Here is a 22,205-nt window from a genome sequence, read left to right as displayed (position 1 = left end):
TCTCAAAGTACCCATCTATTTAGGAAATATAGAATTTATTATTCAAAAAATCCTTTGTTTTCCATTTATGGACGGTGATTTTATCTTAGGAAACACCTTTTTACAAAATCATTTACCATTACAAGTACTACCACGATCAATTATTCTAAACTACCTACAGAAGGAGGTAGAATTACCTATTCTCCCTAATCATAGTTTTTGTTGTGAAAAGGGATTTAAACCAAAACCTTTACAGGTAATGACAATTGAACCTACACATTGGCTTTACAAGGAATTATCTGATAATTTCAGTGACAACCCTCTAAAATTATGGGATAGAAGTCCTCGACTCTGTCAAATTCACCTCGATGATCCTAATGAGATTATTCGAGTTAAGCCAATCCTATTATTTGATGAAGATATTAGAGAATTTTATGTACAATTAAAAGAACTATTAGATCTCAAATTTTAGGTCTTAAGATAAGTAGAACGAAGGCGGAATATATGAGATGTAACTTCAGTCAATCGAGGATTGATAGCGAAGAAGTGAAAATTGAGGGGAGAGGGATCCCGCAAAGTGACTGTTTCAGATATCTAGGCTCTATGTTAAACAAAGAAGGTAAGATTGATGATGTTTCCCACAGAATTAAAGTAGGATGGATGAAATGGAGAGGGGCTTCTGGAGTGTTATGCAATCGACATATTCCTCTAAAGCTCAAGGGAACATTCTACAGGACTGCCATAAGACCAGCTATGATGTATGGTACAAAATGTTGGGCAGTCAAGAAGCGTAACATAGATAAGTTGAGTGTGGCCGAGATGAGGATGTTGAGATAGATGTGCGGCAAAACCCTGAGAGATAGAATAAGAAATGACCGGGTTAGATCGGATTTAAGAGTTGCCCCAATTCAAGATAAGCTCAAAGAATGTCAATTGTGATGGTTTGGTCATGTCCAAAGGAGGCCCTTGGATGCCCCAATACGAAGGAGTGACCAGATGCAAATGTATGGAGCTAAAAGGGCTAGGGGCAGGTCAAAAATGACCATTAACAAGTTAATTAGAAGAGACATGCAAAACTTAAGTCTTCACTCAAGTATGGCATCTAATAGAGCTGTCTGGAGGGCTAGGATCCGAGTTTCCAATTGTTCATGAGTGGGATGCCCCAAAGTCTTTTTTTTTCAAATGCTTGCGGATCCATGTAGCCAACCCCATTTAGTTGGAATAAGGCTATATTTTGTTGTTGTTGTTGTTGTTAGATCTCAAATCAATAAAACCATCTACTCGACCTACTTCCATAGTGAGAAACCATACTAAGCAAAAGCGATGAAAAGACCGTATGGTAATCAACTATAAGAGGCTTAACCAGAATATCATATTTGATGGATACTTCATCCCTCGAAAGGATGTTCTGGATTGACTCTATATTTGGAGATTTGCCTTTTGTTGCTACCTATATTGATGATACACTTGTTTTTTCTCAAACAAAAGAAGAGCATCATCAACATTTAAAACCTGCTTCTTTCCTATTCAAAAAACATGGAATAATTCTGAATCCTAAGAAAATAGAATTAGAAAAAAATTCTATTAATTTTATTGGGCTTGTATTAACCCAAAATGGTTTACAATTGCAAGACCATATTTTGGTTAAAATTAAAGAATTTTCTGATGAACTTTATGAAGAAAAGACATTTACATCAATTTCTAGGAATTCTTAACTATGGTAATAGTTTATTAAAGACCTCTCTAAGAAGGAGAAGCCTTTATTGAAAAAATTTCATAAAAATGTTGAATCATGGACAACTTCTAACACTCAAGTAGTCCAACAAATTAAAGAGGAGATAACACGTCTTCCTCCCACTAATTTTCTAGCCCCTAGTGATTTTCTAATTTTAGAAATAGATGCTAGGACGGAACATTGAGGAGTAGTGTTAAAAGCTCAACCTTTGAAAAACCCAAAGGACAAGGAAGTTTGCGGATATAATTCTAGCAAATTTACACCCTCCTAAATATATTAAATTATATTTGAAAAAGAAATATTAGCTATTATTAATCGACTACAAAAGTTTAGAATTTATCTCATTCCATAATTTTTTTTAATAAAAACTGATAACCAAACAATTTACGACTTTTTGAAGTCTAAGAAGCGTTTAGAAAACGCTAGGTGTATCAATTGGTATAATAAAATTAGTCAATATAGATTTGATATTGAATATATTAATAGTGCAAAAAATTTTCTTGCAAGCCATGGACCAACCTCCTTACAACGGTTGGATAACAATCAATAAGGATAAAGGCAAAGGCAAAGGCAATGCCAAGGCTGAACCAAGCAGAATCCTACTTCAAAGCAATTTGGCCCTGCTCCACGATATGCAACTTCGTCCAGAACACCTGCAACGAAGATTGAATTACCAAAAGAATCCCTTAATCAAAGTAGATCTCTTCAATATACACAATTTTCTCCAAGGAATCCTACCCAGGGATTCTCTCCTTTTTCCCAACACCCCCCATCATATTCTCAGAATCCTACACAAGGAATTTCTGCAACATCTTGGACACCTATTTCAGAAATTCAATGAGCACAAAACCCATTAGAATCCTTCTCTTATCTTCAAATAAGTCAGCTGCAAAACAATCTCCCACTCCAAAACCTTATGTCACCTTCAAAGTCTACAAAATTCTTTGAATTTAGTCTTACAGAACTCCACCATCATCAAGGACACCTATAGAAGGTGTCCATGTCCATTGAATATCTTTATGTAATTTTACAATAAAGGCTTCTCCTTCTTAGAGAGGTCTTTAATAAAATTACGACTATAATTAAGAATTCCTAGAAATTGATGTAAATGTCTTTTGTTATAAAGTTTATCATAAAATTATTTAATTTTAACCAAAATATGGTCTTGTAATTGTAAACCATTTTGGTTAATATAAGCCCAATAAAATTAATAGAAGTTTTTACTAATTCTATTTTCATAGGATTCAGAATTATTCCATGTTTTTGGAATAGGAAAGAAACATGTTTTAAATGTTAATGATGTTCTTCTCTTATTTCAAAAAACATGTATATCATCAATATAGGCAGCAACAAAAGGCAAATCTCCAAATATAAAGTCAATCCATCTTTGGAAGATTTAAGGTGTCGTATTCAATCCAAAAGGCATTACCGTCCATCGGTGTGGTGTTCGTCATCCTAAATCCGAATCTTATTTTAACGACTCTCAGCAATGGATATCTCAGCTCTCACATCGATGAAGAACATAGCGAAATGCGGTACTTGGTGTGAATTGTAGAATCCCATAAACCATCGAGTCTTTGAACGCAAGTTGCGCCCTAGGCCATCAGGCTAAGGGCACGCAGAGCACTACAACCCCAACGGCAAGTAACCGTAATTTTTCCCTAGTTAGGGTTTTGCGATTTGATATTAATCCTTAATCTATTGGTGTTTTGGTGGAATTTTGTCCGAAGATTTCAGCTGTTCTCTTATTAGGATTAATCAGTTGCACAAGATCAATCAATTATATGATTTGTTCTTTGATTCTTTGTTCTCTGTGAGTCAATTTTTACTCTTTGGTATTTCTTCATTATATTTTTTACATCAATGGCTGACACTGAGGCAAAGAATGTCGTTATTGATATGATATCCTCATCATCTCATAGAATCACAAAGAAGAAGCTCGTAGGAGTTGACGATTTTCAGCAATGGAAGAAAATAATGTAGTTGGTTTTGATTGATTGTGACCAAAAGGGTCATCTTACAAAGGTGAAGGCTGCTACTGATATTACGTGGGATATCATTGATGCACATTTGGGACAGTTGTTGAACTCGATGGATAACTTTATCGTTGATATTGTTACTCACATTGATACTGTCAATGAGTTATAGGATTATCTAAATGTCCTGTATTTTGGACAGAATAACCTTTCTCGAATCTATGAAATATCTCAGGATTTTTATAGGGATGATCAAAAGCGTTGACCTTTGACTTAATACTTTGCTGAGTTCAAGAGGATGTACAAGGAGTTGAACACTCTACTTCCTATTAGTAGTGATGTCCAAAAGATGTAGAACCAGCGAGAGCAACTCGCAATTATGGGATTTTTGGGTGGTCTTGGACTGGGTATGATGCTGTCAGTCTCCTATTCTTCGAGGTAACAACGTGGCATCTCTTGCAAACACTTTTTCTCGAGTCATATAAATAACCCGACGGAATTCTCATGATCCTGCACCTACACCAACACCAACAGATAACTCTGCTATTGTGTCTTAAAATAATAATCGAGGTGGGGTTCGTAATATTGGTAGTGGAGGTGGTAAGGGGCAATCTTCTGGTACTTCCAATACTTCAAATGGTTCAGGGGCAACATGAACATGCTACCATTGTGGCAAACCAGGACATATCCAACGCTTTTGTTGGAAACTTCATGGAAAACCCCATCAGAAATAGTTCAATTCAGCAGCAGTTACTGAGTCTTCTCAGCCTGGACAATATAAAGGTAAAATTGTCAAGATGACGGATGAAGAATTTGCATGGTATGCTCAATTTCAAACTCCGTCTCCTTAGCCTTCCATTACTACTTTTGTCCAAACAGGTAATGCTACTGCATGTTTTTCTTCATCTTTTCAACCTTGAATAATTGATTCAAGCGCATCAAATCATATGCCTGGTATGTCTGGTATATTTTCCTCTTTTCAAAAGTCTTTTGCTACTGTAACGTTGGCTAATAGGTCTGTTGTTAAAGTTAAAGGCACTGAAAATATTCATCTTAACCTTCTTTGTCATTATCGTCTTCTCTTCCATTACCAAATTTTCCTATTAATCTTTTATTTGTAAGTTTACACAAGGAACAAGATGAATATAAAGGTTAAACGAGCATCCCACACCCGAAAGGTGCCCCATATAGGTCTTCCCCAAAACCCCCCAATCACTAAGGCAAACAATGTAGAAAAAGCACCCATTTTTGTACAGGTTCTAGAAGAGCAAAGAAAAAGGGAGCTTACAATTGTTCCGTAACTTTTTCTCCCGATTCATGTGTGTTTCATGATATTACAACGCTGAAGAAGACAATTGGTAGAGGTCGCAAAGTTAGGGGACTTAAATTTTTTTTTTTTTTTAGGACAATTCTTCTACTATTGCATATTCAAGTATTCTCAGCCCCCATCAGATCCATTGTCGACTAGGTCATCCATCTCTACATAGTTTACAGAAGCTTGATTCTCGTTTTCGATCTATTTCCAGTTTAGATTGTGAGTCATGTCAATTTGGGAAGAAGCTTCACCGTGTAAGCTATCCCCCCTAGAGTCAATAAACGGTTTGTACACCCTTTTTCTTTCGTTTATTCGGATGTCTGGAGTTTGTGTCCCATTACTTCCAAATTGGGTTTTCGATATTTTGTCACGTTTGTTGATGACTGTTCCAGAGTTACCGAGATTTATTTAATGAAGAATCGTTATAAGTTGTTCTGAAATTCAAAACCAATTTAATTTAAGTATCAAGGTTTTACGAAGTGAATGCCAAGGAATATTTTCCTGGCCTTTTCTCTCAGTTTATGGCTGGTTGTGGTATGCTTCATCAATCTTCCTGCTCAGACTCATCCCAACAAAATGGTGTTGCTGAGAGAAAAAATAAGCATCTGATGGAGGTTGCTATGTCTCTTTTGATTAAGATGAAGGTGTCCAAATAGTTTAGGTCAAATGTGGTTTTAACTGCTTGTTCGCTTATTAATCTAATGCCTTCCTCGTTGTTACAAGGTGTTATTCATTGTTCTCTGTTGTTTCCTTCTGATCCTTTGTTTATTCTTCCTCCTCTTGTTTTTTGTTGTGTTTGTTTCATTCGTGATCATTGTCTAGGTTTTGGAAGTTGAAAGAAATCTTTGTATCTGATGCAGATTAATCACCAAAAAATGCTTGTTTTATTAGGAATAAGCCTAGGGTTTGGGTTCCATACATGTTGAGCCTTTGATCCCATGTGTTTTAAGTGTAATAGACCACTTTTATGGGTCTAAAAAAGAGGATCTAAGGATGCATACGGGATTACTAGTTAGTTTCCATTTTCATTAGTTTCCTTTTTAGTTTGGGTTTGATTTGAGTTATATTTGTTTCCTTAGGAGTCTAAGTTATTAATTGAGTTGAGTCATTAGTAGTTAGTTTCCTTCTTCAACTATTTTCTAATTTCAGTTTTTAGTAACTATTGTATTAGGAGAATATTTAGTTTCCTTTTTGAGGAACCTTCTATTTTGTAATTCCCTCCCCCATCAACATTATAAATAAAGAAAAGGAGGCTCCTCAAGCTTAGATGATTTTAATAAAAAAAAAACAAAAAAAAAAAATTAATGGTTGTTACTATTGTCTTCTTCATGAAGAGTTGTCTTGTGTTTGATCAAGGCTGATGGAATTGGTGTTTGATCCAATTGACTCTTTGCGGTGTGAAGCCCAAGAGGTCCTCTTCCTTAGCTTATCTTCTTCTTCTCTCAACTACACAAAGTGTTACTGATCTGCTCAAGTTCTTACAGGTATTAAATTCAGTTTCCTTCTCAGTTCTGCTTAGAAAATTGCAGATTTTGTTACCTGCCCAGACCTAACCAGCCATCATTTTTTGCTGAATTTTGGATTGAAGTTAGGCCCTACCTAAGGGGGAACTCAACCCAAAGGGGAACCTTTTCTATCCAGGTGTTCAAGAGTTACTAGAAATCTCCCAAATTTTGTCTTCTAGTGACCTATTCTGCCTAGATTTGAAATCGATAGACTGTATCTGATTTCCTTGGTTTCCTATGGTGTTTATTTATGATTTATGACCTGTTCTTACTCCATATCAGTACCTGTTATGTTTCTTCATATCTGCTAATATTTTGACCACAGAAGCCTTCACTTCTGGATTCGACAGCCCTGATTTCCAGAACTGATTTCTTCATCATTTCTGATCAGTTTGTATTGTTGTTCTATATCGGTTATTGGTTGTTCTTTGATTAAAAGTTCCTGCAGTTTGAGACTTGGTTAGACCCCTATCCTAGTCGACATTAAATGGTATCAGAGCATGGTAGAGAATGACCCTAGTACTGAGTTGAAAACTCCCTAGCTTCCATAATAGAGATGGTGATACAACTACATCAAGAAATGGTGCAAACGAATCAAATATTCGCTAGAATGCAGCGACATATTGGTGTCCCAGAATCGTTAATAGCACCTGTAACATCTCTAGGTGAAGTGATGATACCTCTATTCAAACCAAAAGAACTTGAAGTCAAGGTTCACATTGAAGAGATAGTTTTTGAAACTTCAAAGACAGAAGAAGGTCAAGAGATAGAAGATTCCACTGAAGAATTCTACTTTGAAGAGAACATAGATCACCAAAATTGAGGCCGTGGAAGATGAGGTAGTGGGTAAAATTACTCCACAACAAGTCTTTGGGATTCATGATGAAAAGGAAGAGCTTGTTCCTCCAATCCCTAATGAGAATGTTACTAATGTAGACTAGGGTAGGGAGTCTAACCAAGTCTCAACTTCAGGATCTTTTAATCAGAAGAACAACCAAAACCATAGAATAACTCAACAGCAAAACAACAAGGTAGAATTAATCAAGCACAAATCAACCCTATCAATTTCAGTTATTTCAGTAGTTCAACAGCTGAATAGCAATCAGAAAATCAAAGGGTAAACACACCAGTAACAGGGACTGAATCAAAGGGAAACAGTGACCAAAACCACGCACAAACTCCAGGACAATCGATCCAAAATTTCTGGGCAGATCTGGGCAGAAATTCCAATTGGCCAGAATAGGAGAATTTCTATATCTAACAATCCCCACGTCTGATTACTCCTAGATTAAGATCGAGTCTCCCTCAAGGCAAGACCAACACTCGATCCAATTTACAAAGCCATCAGACGGTTGTAAATCTCAGAATAGAAAGGGGCGATAGGAGAGAATAAGAATTTCAGAGCCAGAATTGAACAATAGTTCAGATCTCTTACCGTGGTTGATGAGCCTTGTAGATAACCAAGAAAAAAAGAAAAAAAAAAAAAGCTTGAAGAAACCTCCTGGACTTCACGCCGCAAGGAGTCAATTGGATCAAACACCGATTCCGTCACTTTGATCAAACACAAAGCACACTCAAAGAGCAAAATGCAAAAGCATTGTTTAATTTCATAAATCGTTGGAGGCTTAATGGGAGCCCTCTCCTTTATTTATAATAATTATAGGGGGTTTACAAATAATAGAAACTCACTTTAGTTTCCAAAACTAAAATAGGAAACTTAATAAAAGCAAGTTCTCTAGTTACTAAAATTAAAAATAGAAACTAGAAAATAAGAAATACTGAAATTAGAAACTAAATAGGTACTGAAATTAGAAACTAACTCACCCCATCAAAGCCCAACTAAAAAGGAAACTAATGAAAAAAAGAAACTAACTAGTAATCTCGTACTCAATCTTAGAGCCCCTTTTTTTAGACCCATAAAAGTGGTCTATTACACTCTGGGATCAAAGGCCCAACATATATGGAACCCAACCCTCAACTTATTCCTAATAAAACAAACATATTTTAGTGATTAATCTGCATCAGTTACCATCATTGATGACTCTATGCATACGACATTCACAGTTGGTATCGATTCATAGGTTGAGCATATAGAGTTTCTTATGCCCTCATGGTTCTTTGAACAGAAAGCTCCACGCCTTAAAGACTACATTCTGAAAGTTTACAAGCAACCAAAATTTTGTTTGGGGATGGTCAAAGCTGCTACTCACATGTTGTTTCCCCCTCATCGCTGAAAAATTTGAGGACGAATTTTTTCAAGAAGGGGAGAGTTGATGTAGATTAATCACCAAAAAAATGCTTGTTTTATTAGGAATAAGCCTAAGGTTGGGTTCCATACATGTTAGGCCTTTGATCCCATGTGTTTCGAGTGTAATAGACCCATAGTTGTCATGGCGTCGCCAAGGCGGCGATTTGGCATCCTGGCGGAAAAAAAAGTTCATGGCAGTGCTACGATTTACGTGACTCACAAATGGCGGTCGCCATTAGCTGATAGGCGTTGCCATGGCACCACCATGGACGCCAAGTCACACCTGATTCACTAGGCGGTCGATTTTTTGTAAAATGCAGGGTGATTTTGATAGGGCTATGTTGATTTTTGATGATTTGATGTTGCTTAATGTTGGTTTTATATATTATAGGGTATATATTGTAGGCTTGTAGCATGCTAAATAACTTTAGAGAATAAGGGACATAAAAAAGTAGCATACTAAATAACTTAAGAAAATAGGAAAAATAAAAAATGGCACATGGGTAATTTGACCGCCATGGCAACGCCATAATGGGCGATTCATCGCCAAATGGATTAGCCACCCCTCCACCGCCTTGGATCGATTTGACGCCGCGACAACTATGAATAGACCACTTTTATGGGCCTAAAAGAGGGGCTCTAAGGTTGCATACGGGATTCACTGATTTGTTTCCTTTTCATTAGTTTCCTTTTTAGTTGGGGTTATTTAGTTTCTAATTTCAGTACCTAGTTAGTTTCTAATTTCTTATTTCCTAGTTTCTATTTTTATTTTAATAACTAGGGGTCTTGTGTTTATTTAGCTTCCTATTTCAGTTTTTGGAAACTAAAGGTACTTTCTATTTCTTGTAATCACCCCATCATTATTATAAATAAAGGAGGGCTCTCTCTATAGCCCACGATTTTATGAATGAAAAAAGCTATGTTGTTGTTTGCTCTTATGAGTGTGCTTTGTTTGTGATCAAAGTGATGGACTGGTGTTTGATCCCGTGACTCTTTGCGGCGTGAAGTCCAAGAGGTCTCTTCTATCTATTTCTCTCATCTTTTCTAAGGTATTCAAGGAGTTATATTGCTGATCTGCTGCTCCAGGTATTTAGATCTATTTTGCATCTATTTTGTCCAGCGATAGGGTCCTTGTGAAGGGATTTCTGAATTCTATCCAGGCCTATTTATTCATCAACTTTGGCTGATATTTTGACCTGAGATTCCTCACACCCAAGGAGGAACTCGATCATGGTCTGAGCCTTTTCTGACAACTGGTTGTTGAGATATTAAAAATCTCCCAGATTTTGTCTTTAGTGAAAGCTTCAGTTCACCTCTGTAACCGATGAGAGTTTTGTTCTATTTCTGATTCCAGCAGCTTTCCATGCTTTAATACATTGTTGGTTTATTTGAGACTTATCCCAGCCTTGGATAGCTTCTGTTGTGATCATCTATTAACTCTATTGGGAGTCCCCTTTGACTATTGAAATCAATGTGTTAATCTAGTGTGACCTGATGTCCATTATGATCTTATTTTTATATAGAAGTGTTGGGATTGGTTATGGTTGTTTGTTGATTAAAAGTTCCTGCAGTTGAGACTTGATTAGACCCCCTATCCTAGTCTACATTAGTATGGTTTGAAGCAGTCTCCTCAAGCATGGTTTGGCAGATTCACTAATGTGGTTCGTGAGGTTGGGTTGTCCAGGTGTGACAGTGATCATTCAATGTTCTATCGAAGTCTCACATAGGAAGGATATTTCTTGTTGTTTATGTATATCTCACCAGAGACAATATTGAAGGTATCCAAAGTCTGAAAACACATCTACAGCAGAAGTTTCAGACCAAGGATCTAGGACGGTTGAAGTATTTCTTGGGTATTGAGGTTGCTCAGTCAAGAAAAGGTATTTCCCACTCTCAAAGGAAATATGTTTTGGATTTCCTGACAGAGACTGGAATGCTAAGGTCCAAGCCTTTGGATACTCCTATGGATCTGAATGTGAAGCTCATTTGTTAGATAATCCTAACAAGTATCAAAGATTGGTGGCAAGGCTTAATTATTTGACAGTGACTAGGCCTAACATTGTCTTCCATGTCAGTGCCGTGAGTCAGTTTCTCTCGTCTCCATAGACGTCACACTGGGATGCCATTATTCGTATTCTGAGATATCTCAAGAAAGCTCCAGGTCGTGGTTTGCTGTACTTTGATCATGGACATGGCCGTATTGAGGGTTTTTGTGATGATAATTTGGTTGGATCTCCTGTTTATAGGCTATCAACTACTAGGTAATATACATTTGTTAGTAGTAATCTTGTGTCTTGGAAGAGCAAGAAGCAAGTTGTTGTGGCTAGGTTTAGCGCAGAGTCTGAGTATCGTGTCATGGCTCATGTCATTTGTGAGCTGATGTGGGTGAAGCAGCCGTTGACGAAACTTGGGTTTAAGTGCACTTCTTCTATGTAATTATGATGTGATAACCAAGTTGCGATCTATATTGCATCAAATTTAGTATTCCATGAAAGGACAAAACATATTGAGGTGGATTGTCACTTTGTTCAGAAAAGCTACAGCAAGGAGTTATTCCTACAAGTCATGTTCGCATAGGAGAACAACTTGCAGATGTTTTTACTAGGTCTTTGGGTAGTGGTAGAGTGGACTATATTTGTAATAAGCTGGGCATGATTAACATCTATACTCCAACTTGAGGGGGAGTGTTAAAAGTCTATCGCAAGGAGTCTACCGTAAGTCGCAAGATTTCCTATTTTGTTCTTTCTTATTCCCAGTAGGATGTGTATAATAGCTATTATATTTAATAAATGAACGAGGGGGCTCCAATCTCATTGATTAGGACTCCCTTTGCTCCACAATCACTCTCTCTCTCTCTCTCTCTCTCTCTCTCTCTCTCTCTCTTTTCTATTACAAGGTCTAACACAAATTTTCTTTGGCATATTATTGATTCCCTTCTTAGACCTTGACACTTCAATTCCCAAGAAATACTTCCAAGTGTCTAAGATCTTTAATCTCAAATTGTTTGGCCAGGTATGCTTTCAGCCTAGCAATTTCAACATTGTTATCTCCAGTCACCACAATATCATCATTATAAACAATCAATGTTGTGATGGTATCATTACCCCCACCGAATAAAGAATGTGTGTGATCAGCTCGACTCTGGGAATATCCATTCTTTAGAATGGCCTACCTGAACCTCTTAAACCAAGCCTTCGATGACTGCTTGAGACCATATAATGCCTTTTTGAGTAGACACACCTTGTCATTAGCTGTTGAAAACTTGAAGCCAGGCGGGGGCTACATATACACTTCCTCGTCTAAGTCACGATGAAGGAATGCATTCTTCACATCCGACTGATATAAGGGCCTTTGTTTTCTGCCACAAATAAAAGGATTCTTATTGAGTATGTTTAGCCACAGGAGCAAAGGTCTCCTAATAATCAATTTCATACACCTGATTGTACCCTTTAGCCACCAATCTTGCCTTGTACCTCTCAATAGCACCATCTGATTGGTACTTGATTGTTCAGACCCACCAACATCCAACTAGAATTCTCCCTTAGGAAGATCAATCAGTTTCAAAGTATAGTTCTTCTCAAGTGCCACCATTTCTTCAGACATGGCTTGCTTCCACTAAGGGTCCAGCATAGCCTCAAAAATGTTTTGGGGATGGAAGCAGAAGAAAGAGCAATTGTAAAAGCAAAACTTGTAGGAGAGAGAGTGAAATACTCGACCCAACCTATCCCCCTTCCCCTTCTCTATTTTTTCTATTTATTTTTCATCATTAATTTTTGTTACTAGTTTCCCGTGACAACATCAAATCTGGATTTCTGGACAATGAGTTTCTTGGAGATTCTATCAGCTATTGGATTATCAATTCTACTGTATGGTTGGTTCTTACCTGGAACTAGCTCCTACATTAATAAGATATCAGCCACAAGGGCATACTTGGACAAACCCAAGCCATAGATGTTTCTGGCACTTAATGGCATGATATAAAATTCTTTTGGGGTGCCAAGGGTCTAGCCAAAGATAAGTATTGGCCCCATCACCTATCTGAGAGGAAATGACTGCAAAGATGGAGGGGCGGGTAACAACAATCGTATGCCACACCCATGAGGCATCTGAGGGAGTTTTCACTGTCCAGAAAGTATCAAACGGAAGCAAGTTCAACTAGACCCATTCAACCCATATACTCTTCTTCTTTGAGACAATCGTCCAAACCAGCATAATGATACTAGCCAAATTAACATCCTTGATCCGTCTCAATCCTAAACCCCCTTCCTCTTTAAGAAAGAAAATAGAAGCCCAACTAATAGAGTGAAGAAAATTTGGAGCATTCACTTCCTTTTCAACGGAAAGAGGCAAAAATGGACTCAAGCTTGGATATGATGGGACTCCGGCAACCATAGATAGCCGACCAGTAAATGTAAGAAGCTTGAAGAACAAATCTAATGAACTCAAACCAACCAGCAAACGATAAGAGCTTTCCTTTCCAGAGTTGGAGGCACTTTCTGATGAGGTCAAGCATAGGAGTACAGTGATGAGCTGAAAGCCTAACAGCACTAAGAGGTAGCCCAAGATACTTCACCGGAGAAGCTTTGGAAGAGTCAGAGATCCCAGCCAAGAAGATGAGAGACTTCGTAGGATTGATACGGAGCCCAGACATTGTAGCAAATTGATTCAAACAAAGCATAATGGTTTCTAGTGAAGAAGAATTAGCTTTGAGAACATCAAGTCATCTGCAAAACCAAGGTAAGTAAGCTTGATATCCTTACACTTAGGGATGGCAGATTTAAGATGTTGATCAATGGCCACTTGCAAACTTATAGAGAGGACTTGCATGGCCAGGAAAAAGATGTAGGGAGATAGAGGGTATTCCTGCCTAATCACCACAGAAGATGAGAAATATCCAGCCCAGCTACCATTTACCAAGACAGAGAAGCAAGGAGAAGCAATGCAGTGATATATCCAATTAGACAATTGGAGAAAATCTCATGCTGTTAAGAACCGTGACAATGTAATCCCATCTCAGAGAATCAAATGCCTTGTGGATGTCAATCTTAATAAGAGTTGCAAGAGAATAGGATTTTCTATCAAAACCTCTAACAATCTCATGGCAAAGGAGAATGATATCACCTATACTTCTCCCTGATGAAGACCAATTGGTTGTTAATGACAAAAGAGTCAACCATGAGCTTGATTCTGTTGGCAAGGATCTTGGCTATGAACTTGTACAGAAGGTTGCATAAATAGATAGGGACTGAATTCATTCATAGCACCGGCTCCCTCTTCCTTAGGAATGAGGCAAAGGAAGGTGTGACTAATCCCTTTGATATGACTTGGGTTGAAGAGAAGCTCTTGACTACCCTGATCAGATCCTCTTTGATGATATCCCAAAAGGATGAAAAAATTCCCATACTGAACCCATCTAGACCGGGAGCTTTGCTTGCCTTGTGAGAGTGGATAGAAGTTGTAATTTCATCATTTGTGGGGATAGCCATAAGCAGATTGGCCAGCTTGACAAGGATGAATTTGTTAATAAGACCATCTCGGATGGTGGAAGTAGGAGAAGGGGCGAGCTTAAATAGGTTCTTGAAGTAGTCAACAGAAACACTATTTATTTTATCCCTTTTATAAACCTGATTCCATCTAGGGTAATCAACATTAGAATAAAGTTGAGGTTGCTTCTAGCCTTCACAAATCAGTGGAAATAGGCCATGTTTGAATCACCAAGTTCCAACCAATTTGATCCTAGCTTTCTGTCTCAAAAAACTCTCTTCTTGGGTAAGAAGAGTAGAGAGGTTAGCCGCCTTAACTTTCTCTTCTACAGCCAGAAAGAGATTAAGATGGTCAGACTACAGCAGAATCTAGATGGAGGTAAGCTTGTTCCTACAATCAATCACTAGAAAAGAGATATTCCCGAAGGAGTTAGTAATCCAGATTTTGGGGGCTTCTTTAACATTCCTGAGCTTTCTGGACAAAGCCATTGGGGGTGAAGAATGCTTGGATAGGCTTTAACCAAGCTTCCTTAATAATGGAGGGCTAATCAGGATGGGAGATCCACATGTCAAAAAAATTGAAGGGTTTAGGACCAAAAGAGGTGTAAGGTTGGACTAGGAGGGAAATGGGGCTAGGGTAAAAAATGTCAGGGGTTCAAAGGAGGCATGGGAAGAAGGTTGGACTAAGAGGGAAATGGGGCTAGGGTAAAAAATGTCAGGGGTTCAAAGGAGGCATGGGAAGAAGGGAAGGCTATGAGCCAAGCTTCATTCAATAAGACTCTATCTGACTTGCAAGCACTGCGAGCATCACCTGATCTTTTGTTATTCCAGGAGAATGACTCCTGACCATCTAAGGTCAACAACAATATAATCAATGTAGGAATTTAAAGCCTCGACATTTGCAATGTCTAGAGGACCCCCTCCCTATTTCTCATGATTGAACCTGACCACATTGAAGTCCACACAAATCCCCCAAGGGCGAGTACCAATCTGGCTTGCAATATGCCTAAAATCATTCCAAAGAACATCCTTGTCAGCCGTCTGGTGGAAGTGAGTAAAAAGATGGAGTTGCAAGCAATATCAGAAATGGAGAGAGAAGGAACTGGGTGGAGGAAGGCAAGAGGGAAACATTGAGTTAGATTTCTCCCGCAGAAAGCAAATACGACCATCTAGGTGAGAAGAATGATTGGACAAGAAGGACCAACTAGGAGCAATAATAAATGTAACCTGGGCAATGGAAAGACTCTTTGGCATGGGATTTAAGCCAACAACAAAAGGAGGATCGAAGCTCTTTCGATGCAAGTTAATTACCAAAATAGGCTTGTTTTATTAGGAATAAGCCCAAGGTTGGGTTCCATACAAGTTAGGCCTTTGATCCCATGTGTTTTGAGTGTAACAGACCACTTTTATGGGTCTAAAAGGGGGGCTCTAAGATTGAGTACGGGATTACTAGTTAGTTTCCATTTTCATTAGTTTCCTTTTCAGTTGGGCTTGATTTGAGTTATGTTTGTTTCCTTAGGAGTCAAGTTATTAATTGAATCAAGTCATTAGTAGTTAGTTTCCTTTTTCAACTAGTTTCTAATTTCAGTTAGTTTCTAATTTCAGTTTTTAGTAACTATTGTATTAGGAGAATATTTGGTTTCATTTTTTATGAACCTTCTATTTTGTAATTCCCTCCCCCCATTAACATTATAAATAAAGAAGAGGAGGCTCCTAAAAGCCTAGAATGATTTTGATAAAAAAATAATGGTTGTTGCTATTGTCTTCTTCATGAAGAGTTGTCTTGTGTTTGATCAAGGCTGAAGGAATTGGTGTTTGATCCAATTGACTCCTTACGGCGTGAAGTCCAGGAGGTCTACTTCAAGTATTATTCTCTTAAGTTTTTATATCTCTTTCAAGACTTATTAGGGCTGCAAAACCAGGTATGTAATCTATCACTCTGCTGCCCAGAAAATTCTGCAAAACAGATCATCCACCCCTGCTGGAATCACCAGATCTGAGTATCCGATTAGTCCAGTTTTTTGATCAAAGGTTCCTCCCCATACCAGTGAGGATCGACCCAAATATTGGCTGATTCTACTTGGCCATTGATGAGATATTAGAAATCTCCAGATTTTCGTCTTTTAGTGAACTGAAGTTTCCATTTTCTGGATTCTGGTTCTGCTGATCTGAATAGCATTTTCTGGACTGCTGAATTAAGTTTTTTGAATATTGAAGGTTGTTAGTGCTTCAACAGTTCCTGATTTAATTCTAAAACTGCTACTGGGTTGGTTTATTCACAGTGTTACTGTCCTGACAGATCGATACTCTTTCTGTGATCTGGTGTGAATGATTGTGACCTATTTTCTGTCTTAATTCTGTTGTTAATTGATTCTGCATACTGGTATAATTTCTGCTAGTCGATATTCCAAAATTCTGTGTTTGTTCTTTCTGGTTTCAAATTCTGTTTACTGGTTAAATTCTGGATTATTACTGCTGTCTCCTTTTGGGTGAATCTTGGTTGTTCTCTGGTTTATAAAATCCTGCAGTCTTGGGTCTGGTTTGGTTGTCAAATCCATTCCTACATTATCTTTTATGAGTAGATGCACTGTTGCATGCTTTTGAGGCAAGTTAAGACCTGGTCCAAATTCTTATGCCTTGAGACATTAGGCAAGATTTGAAGAGGGCAACAATTGCTCCATAGAGGACGAGCCGAGAATCGCAGAGGCAAGCCGAGACCTGCTTCTTCACTGGTAGGATCTCGAGGTGGGAGATAAGGATGTTTGCGAGTGCCATTGAGCAGGTTGCAGAGGTTTAGACTTAAGAGGCAAGGTGCCTTCTGGCTTTTGCAATGTTGCGATTTGCCACAACAGGCTTGGAGGCAATGTCGGGCAGGGAAGAAGAAGGGTCTTGGCAGGTCAAGATGGAACACATGCCCAGGTCCGACACAGATGGATCATGAGAAAAAGAAATAAAGGAGTTACGGACCTGGGATGGGCTGGAAGGCCTAGATGGATAAGTCGTGGGGGAGGGGGCCGAGAGGGTGGATGGAAAGATGGGTTTAGTTAGGCAGAAAGGCTCAAGTGTTGTGGCCCAAAAGTCAGGGGGGATGAGAGATGCTAACAGGGACATGTGCGCCCTCAAAAGTGATAAGAGGGTTTGCAACAATTTCAACCGACTTCTGCGGAGAAGGAGACAAGGAGGCTTGAGACCCAGGAAGAGACTAGTCATCATCAGAATCTGATGAGTCAACATTGGTTGTAGAGCTAGTGATTCAACGAGACTTCTTCAGATGTAGAAGAAGAATCAGAACAGTCTGCAACCCCTTCAGAAGCTAGGTCAGCAAAAGGAGAACCCAAAACACCCACATCGCCAAAGCGGGCAAGCAGAGGAGGTACCTTGATGCTATCAGCAGAGTCTTTTCAGGATGGAAAACCTGTTTTTCCCAGCAAGTAAAGGCTAGTCAAGTACAAAGAGATTTCCACCATCATTTGTAGCGTGAGGCCATGGATAATTTCTTCTTCGGACTCTCCCTCTGCCTCTCGCCGGAAGCCGGAAAGGGGGTCTGCATCCATTTTCAGTCATTAGGGATATGTCCCTTCGATAAATGGGTCCTATTGGTTCAACATGCAAATCACCCTGGGATTCAGAATGAGCAGGCTTCATAGAGCAGGAACTCAAGTCATGGCCAAAAACATTGCAAGATAGACACTGGGGAGGTCTCCAATTGTAATAAATAGGCAACCGGAAGGAGAAGCCATCAACGTCTTGAATGGAGATGGAGGAGGGAAGAGCATCAGAGGCAGCTACCTCAACACAAATCCTGGCAGAGATAAGGTGATCTTTCCGGTTGGTTCGAACGTCGGAGTAGAGAGGGGTGCCTAAGACCGAGCCAACAACACTTAATCCATCCGAGTACCAAAAGTCCAAAGGAAGCCCAGGAAGAGTGACCCAACTAGGAATGGTGGAGTAGTCAACTCGGCTGAGAAGCATATGGCGATGCCAAGGCCGAAGGAAGATTCGCAGGCGCCCCACTAGCCAGGGACCCCCTTCCAAGCATCTCAACCTGTCCTATTCCTCAGAGAACTTGAACATGAAGAAGACATGATCCAAGAGGTAAGTGTCTACAGTACCGACTGCTCTCCATTGTTGGAGGGAAAGCTTAACAAGATGGAAGGGTGGGAATTTTCCCAAGAAGTGGCCAATAAGAGAGTTGTTCCAGCGGGAAGCCTCTGAGTCTAACAAACCTTTTGAATAGATTGCGACAAGGGAACCCCCCCCCCCAGCATGAGGGGAAGACCTCTAGCAAGAGGGGAGATGAAATGTTTGAAGTGGGAACTCTAGGGAACAACCAAAGGGGGATTGCAGCAGTAGGAGGAGAAGAAGCAAGGGGGGGGGGGGAAGTGCTTGGGGTTTCTGGTAGGGGGAGGAGGCCCCCGGCCAGCCCACAGGGAGGACTTAGGAAGGGAGGGGTGATGAGACACCATGTAGCCTAGCCAAGTCCCTCCCCACTTCAAAAGGATTTGATTCTCTTTTGACAAGTTGTCTCAAATCGATTCCGGTTTTGGAACCCGGATCCACATCAGGAGTTTCAAAATTGGTTTCTATTTTTAGTAATTACATCTGTGTTACTATTTTTTGGGTAGTATCTATTTTGGTAATTGCCAATTAAGGAGAAAGCTTGCAGTGAAGGGACATGAAGGGAAAACCTTGCCTATACGACATATGGAACCAAATGCAACATAGGTCTTCATCTTTTATCATTGACAACATGAAAAATCTATTCCATTGATTTGAAAATTTTGAGGTGCCTCGTACAAAGTTACCAGCAGCTCACTTTTTGTATGAGCTTCGAACTCATTTCAAAATTTTTGTTTCACTAATATGTTTTTGAATTGTTTAATTATCATAAGAACTTAAGGACTCTAAGAATTCTTTTATTTCTAAACATTTAGATAAACCGAAAGGTATGGCCTTATGGAAAATACCAAACCAAGCCCAAATAGTTGAGGAACAATGATGATTCTGATGTTCTGGGCAAATAGCTATGTTTTTTTCTGGCTTCTTTTGTTATATATAAATCTATACATGCTTAATCCCCTATAGATAATGTTTAGCTAGGTACAAATTAAAAAATATGAATGTCACTCAGGGAAAAAATAAGAAATATATGACTCACCAGAAACAAGGAAGAAAGGTATTTTTGAGCACCGATCAGCATAAAAGGTTGCTGGACCAAAAGCAGGCGTTAAGAGGCTAAGACAGAAAAAGACAGCATGGGCCACACCATGACCCAGACCTCCAGCTGTGCATCATCAATTTGAAATGAAGCAAGTAGATCAAATCAGCAATGACATACAAAAACAAAATCAAAAAATTCAGGAACCCTTAAACATATATTAAAGAGGACATAAGATCAGGTGCCATTAGAGGAAATTTAAGGTCAGGAGACATCCCCATATCCAATCAGTCCAAATAAACCTGAATGGTTGAATCATCCAATGAGTTACATTATTTAGGAAATGATATTGAGACAAAAGATACACAAAAATTACTCAAAAACTGTTAAACATATGTTAAAGAGGAAATTTAGGTCAGGACACATCCCCCTTTCTAACTTCAAATAAACCTGAATTGTTGAATTATGAACTACAGTCTTTTGTATGTAGGATCATCCAAATGGTCATTTTTCTTACATAAAGGATCTCAAACATCAAAACATGATGGCTTCCAACTACACATGTTTCCTAAGTACGGTACAAGCTCAAGGGTTTGCAGTAAAAATATTTTGGTTAGACAGAGGAACCACAAATATCTTGTAAGCTTACCAAGGGCAATTTGCATCTTATCCATCAAATAAAGGCGAGGTTTTGAAATTCTATCAGCAAAAGCATCCAAGATATCTTCCAACCTCCTAAGGGAAAAAAAAAGTCCACCAGAAGATATGTCAAGAAGACCCAAAAAAAAATTTTATATCTAAAATACAAAGTTTTCATAAATATAAACAGAAAAGAGAAAGGTGATAGATAACTTTAGTGATAATAGTTGTAAGAGAACAACTCCAATAAAAACAGCTATCAGACACTGAAGTTTCATCTTTTAACTCTATGAAACATATCCTAGAAAACAAAAGCAGAAGTTCTAGAATTGGCTTTTTGTGCGATAAATCAGTGGCTCTTCATCATATGTTTTGAAAGTAACATTTTTTTTTCACTGAAAGAATGGAAGCTTTAGCTGCACAAAACAGAAGGGTGGAACCTGGATCCAAAAGTCTTCACAAGTTTCAGCAAAATCTAAAATGCTAAAGCATCTAAACGGAATTAATATTTTGTTAGATTGTGGGAAGGTGGAAAGACTAAAGAGGATATCCATGTACCAGACACATATTTATCTTAGTTGTCTAAGCTCTAATAAAAATGGAGAACTTAGGGCTTCGACAATATTTTTTTACTTTTTGACTCCTGTGGGGAAAAGGGTCAGTGGATTGTCCCCCATCATAAACAGCATTCCTCCTTACATTTGCATGATCTCCTGGAAAGATAGAATCTCTAAATCATCTCAATTCATTTGGAAATTAATTGGATGTTACCCTTTAATTTATTTAGTTCAGTTCCCTAACAGAGAAAGGGTTCTATTAAGGCAGCGTCAATTTCAAGAAATCAATGCTGTGTATTATTTTCCCAGGCACTAGCAGGAAAGGAAGTGGGGGAATTGTCATCTTGAAAAAATCAATGTGCCAATTTCATGAGGCTCTTACTTGCTACAGTTGTCACCCCTGAGATATCAAAGGGAAGTGGTATAGTGATGCAGTTGCTTTAGGCATTAATCTCGTTTATGTAATGAGGGTACCTTTGGGTACTGGGCTATTATCTTGTTCTTTTTTTTTTGGATGAATAAATAAATTCATTACCAAGAAAAGAAAGAATATACAAAGGGATGAAAATGATGGGGGGAGAACAAGCCTATAAGGAACAAGCCCGACAAACAGTGGGAGGGACGGGGATAGAACTAAGCACTAAGAAAACAAACCAAAAAGGCAAAGGGGAACTAAGGGGGGGGGCGAAGGGGAGAGAGTGGTAGAGGCGAGAGCCCAGGATAAAACAATGAGTCTATTCCTTGGGGTATTTCTATCAGGCCGGAAGCACAGAGATGCTATCTTGGAGTAGACATCAAAATAGATGGCATTCCAAATCTTATCAAACGAACAAGAGTTGGAAGTCAATCTACACAAATTCCTTTCCATCCAATCATGGTTGATGGTGGCGTAGAAGGCAACCTTTCCAATAGTGTCACAAATGGAAGAACCAACATAAGTTATGTCAACCTAGATCCATTCTCTATTAAGAGGGAGTACTCTTCTTCTTGATGGTCAACAACGACTATGAACCTTCTTCCAAACAATGGAGGAGAAAGGGCGGAAGAAAAAAAGATGCTCCACATCTTCAGTACCATTCCAGCAAAGACAACAGAAGAAGGGGACCTGAATGTGCCAGAAGATTAGGAAAGACTTAAGTAGGAAGGCAATTAGAGATTGTGCACCAAACAGTGAAGCCGTAGCAAGGAATGTGGCCTTTGAACCAAATGATGCTACATTAGGGGGCTAGAGGACACTTATAAAGCAAATAAAATCCCAAGTAGACGTTGAACTAAATAAGCCAGAGGAAGAATGCCTCCATGAAATACAATCATGTCTATCTCAGTGTCCTAGGCGAATGGGAGGAAGGGTTGAGAAAATGTCCGCGAGAGGGGGGAGACATAAGAGGGGACTAAATACCATCACGAAGGATGAAATTGACCGTGGCAGACTGGGTCAAGCCAGAGGAGTATATAGATCTAGGGTTGACAACAGAAAGGGGAACTCCATAAGGGTGCCCAGGGTCGACCCAGAGGGAGGTAGAGGAGTCGTTCCCAATACAGTAATGGAAGGCCTTGAGGGCTTTAGGTCTGGTGCTGAGAATATTGCACCAGATCCAAGAGGCAACAAT

At 38.9% G+C, this 22,205-nt stretch overlaps 1 protein-coding gene and 1 non-coding gene across 5 annotated transcripts in view; one reads left to right on the top strand and one right to left on the bottom strand.

The window, feature by feature from the left end:
* The window catches only part of LOC122089469 (gamma-secretase subunit APH1-like), a 51,198-nt gene that overhangs the window by 19,431 nt on the left and 9,562 nt on the right, over nt 1–22,205 (bottom strand). For all 4 annotated transcript variants that reach the window (XM_042659224.1, XM_042659225.1, XM_042659226.1 and 1 more), the window contains exons 3-4: nt 20,049–20,134; nt 19,400–19,525 (exon numbers count right to left, since the gene is read on the bottom strand). In XM_042659224.1, coding sequence (XP_042515158.1) covers nt 19,400–19,525; nt 20,049–20,134 — 212 coding nt within the window. The remainder of the gene's footprint in view (nt 1–19,399; nt 19,526–20,048; nt 20,135–22,205) is intronic.
* On the top strand, nt 3,193–3,341 carry LOC122090191. The gene has a single exon (XR_006143434.1). It is a non-coding gene; the product is annotated as a 5.8S ribosomal RNA (ribosomal RNA).

Source organism: Macadamia integrifolia, chromosome 9 (genome assembly GCF_013358625.1).
Source record: "Macadamia integrifolia cultivar HAES 741 chromosome 9, SCU_Mint_v3, whole genome shotgun sequence".
Taxonomy (NCBI): Eukaryota; Viridiplantae; Streptophyta; class Magnoliopsida; order Proteales; family Proteaceae; genus Macadamia; species Macadamia integrifolia.
Note: the sequence above shows the minus strand (reverse complement) of the source record. Positions and strands in the feature narration are given on the sequence as shown.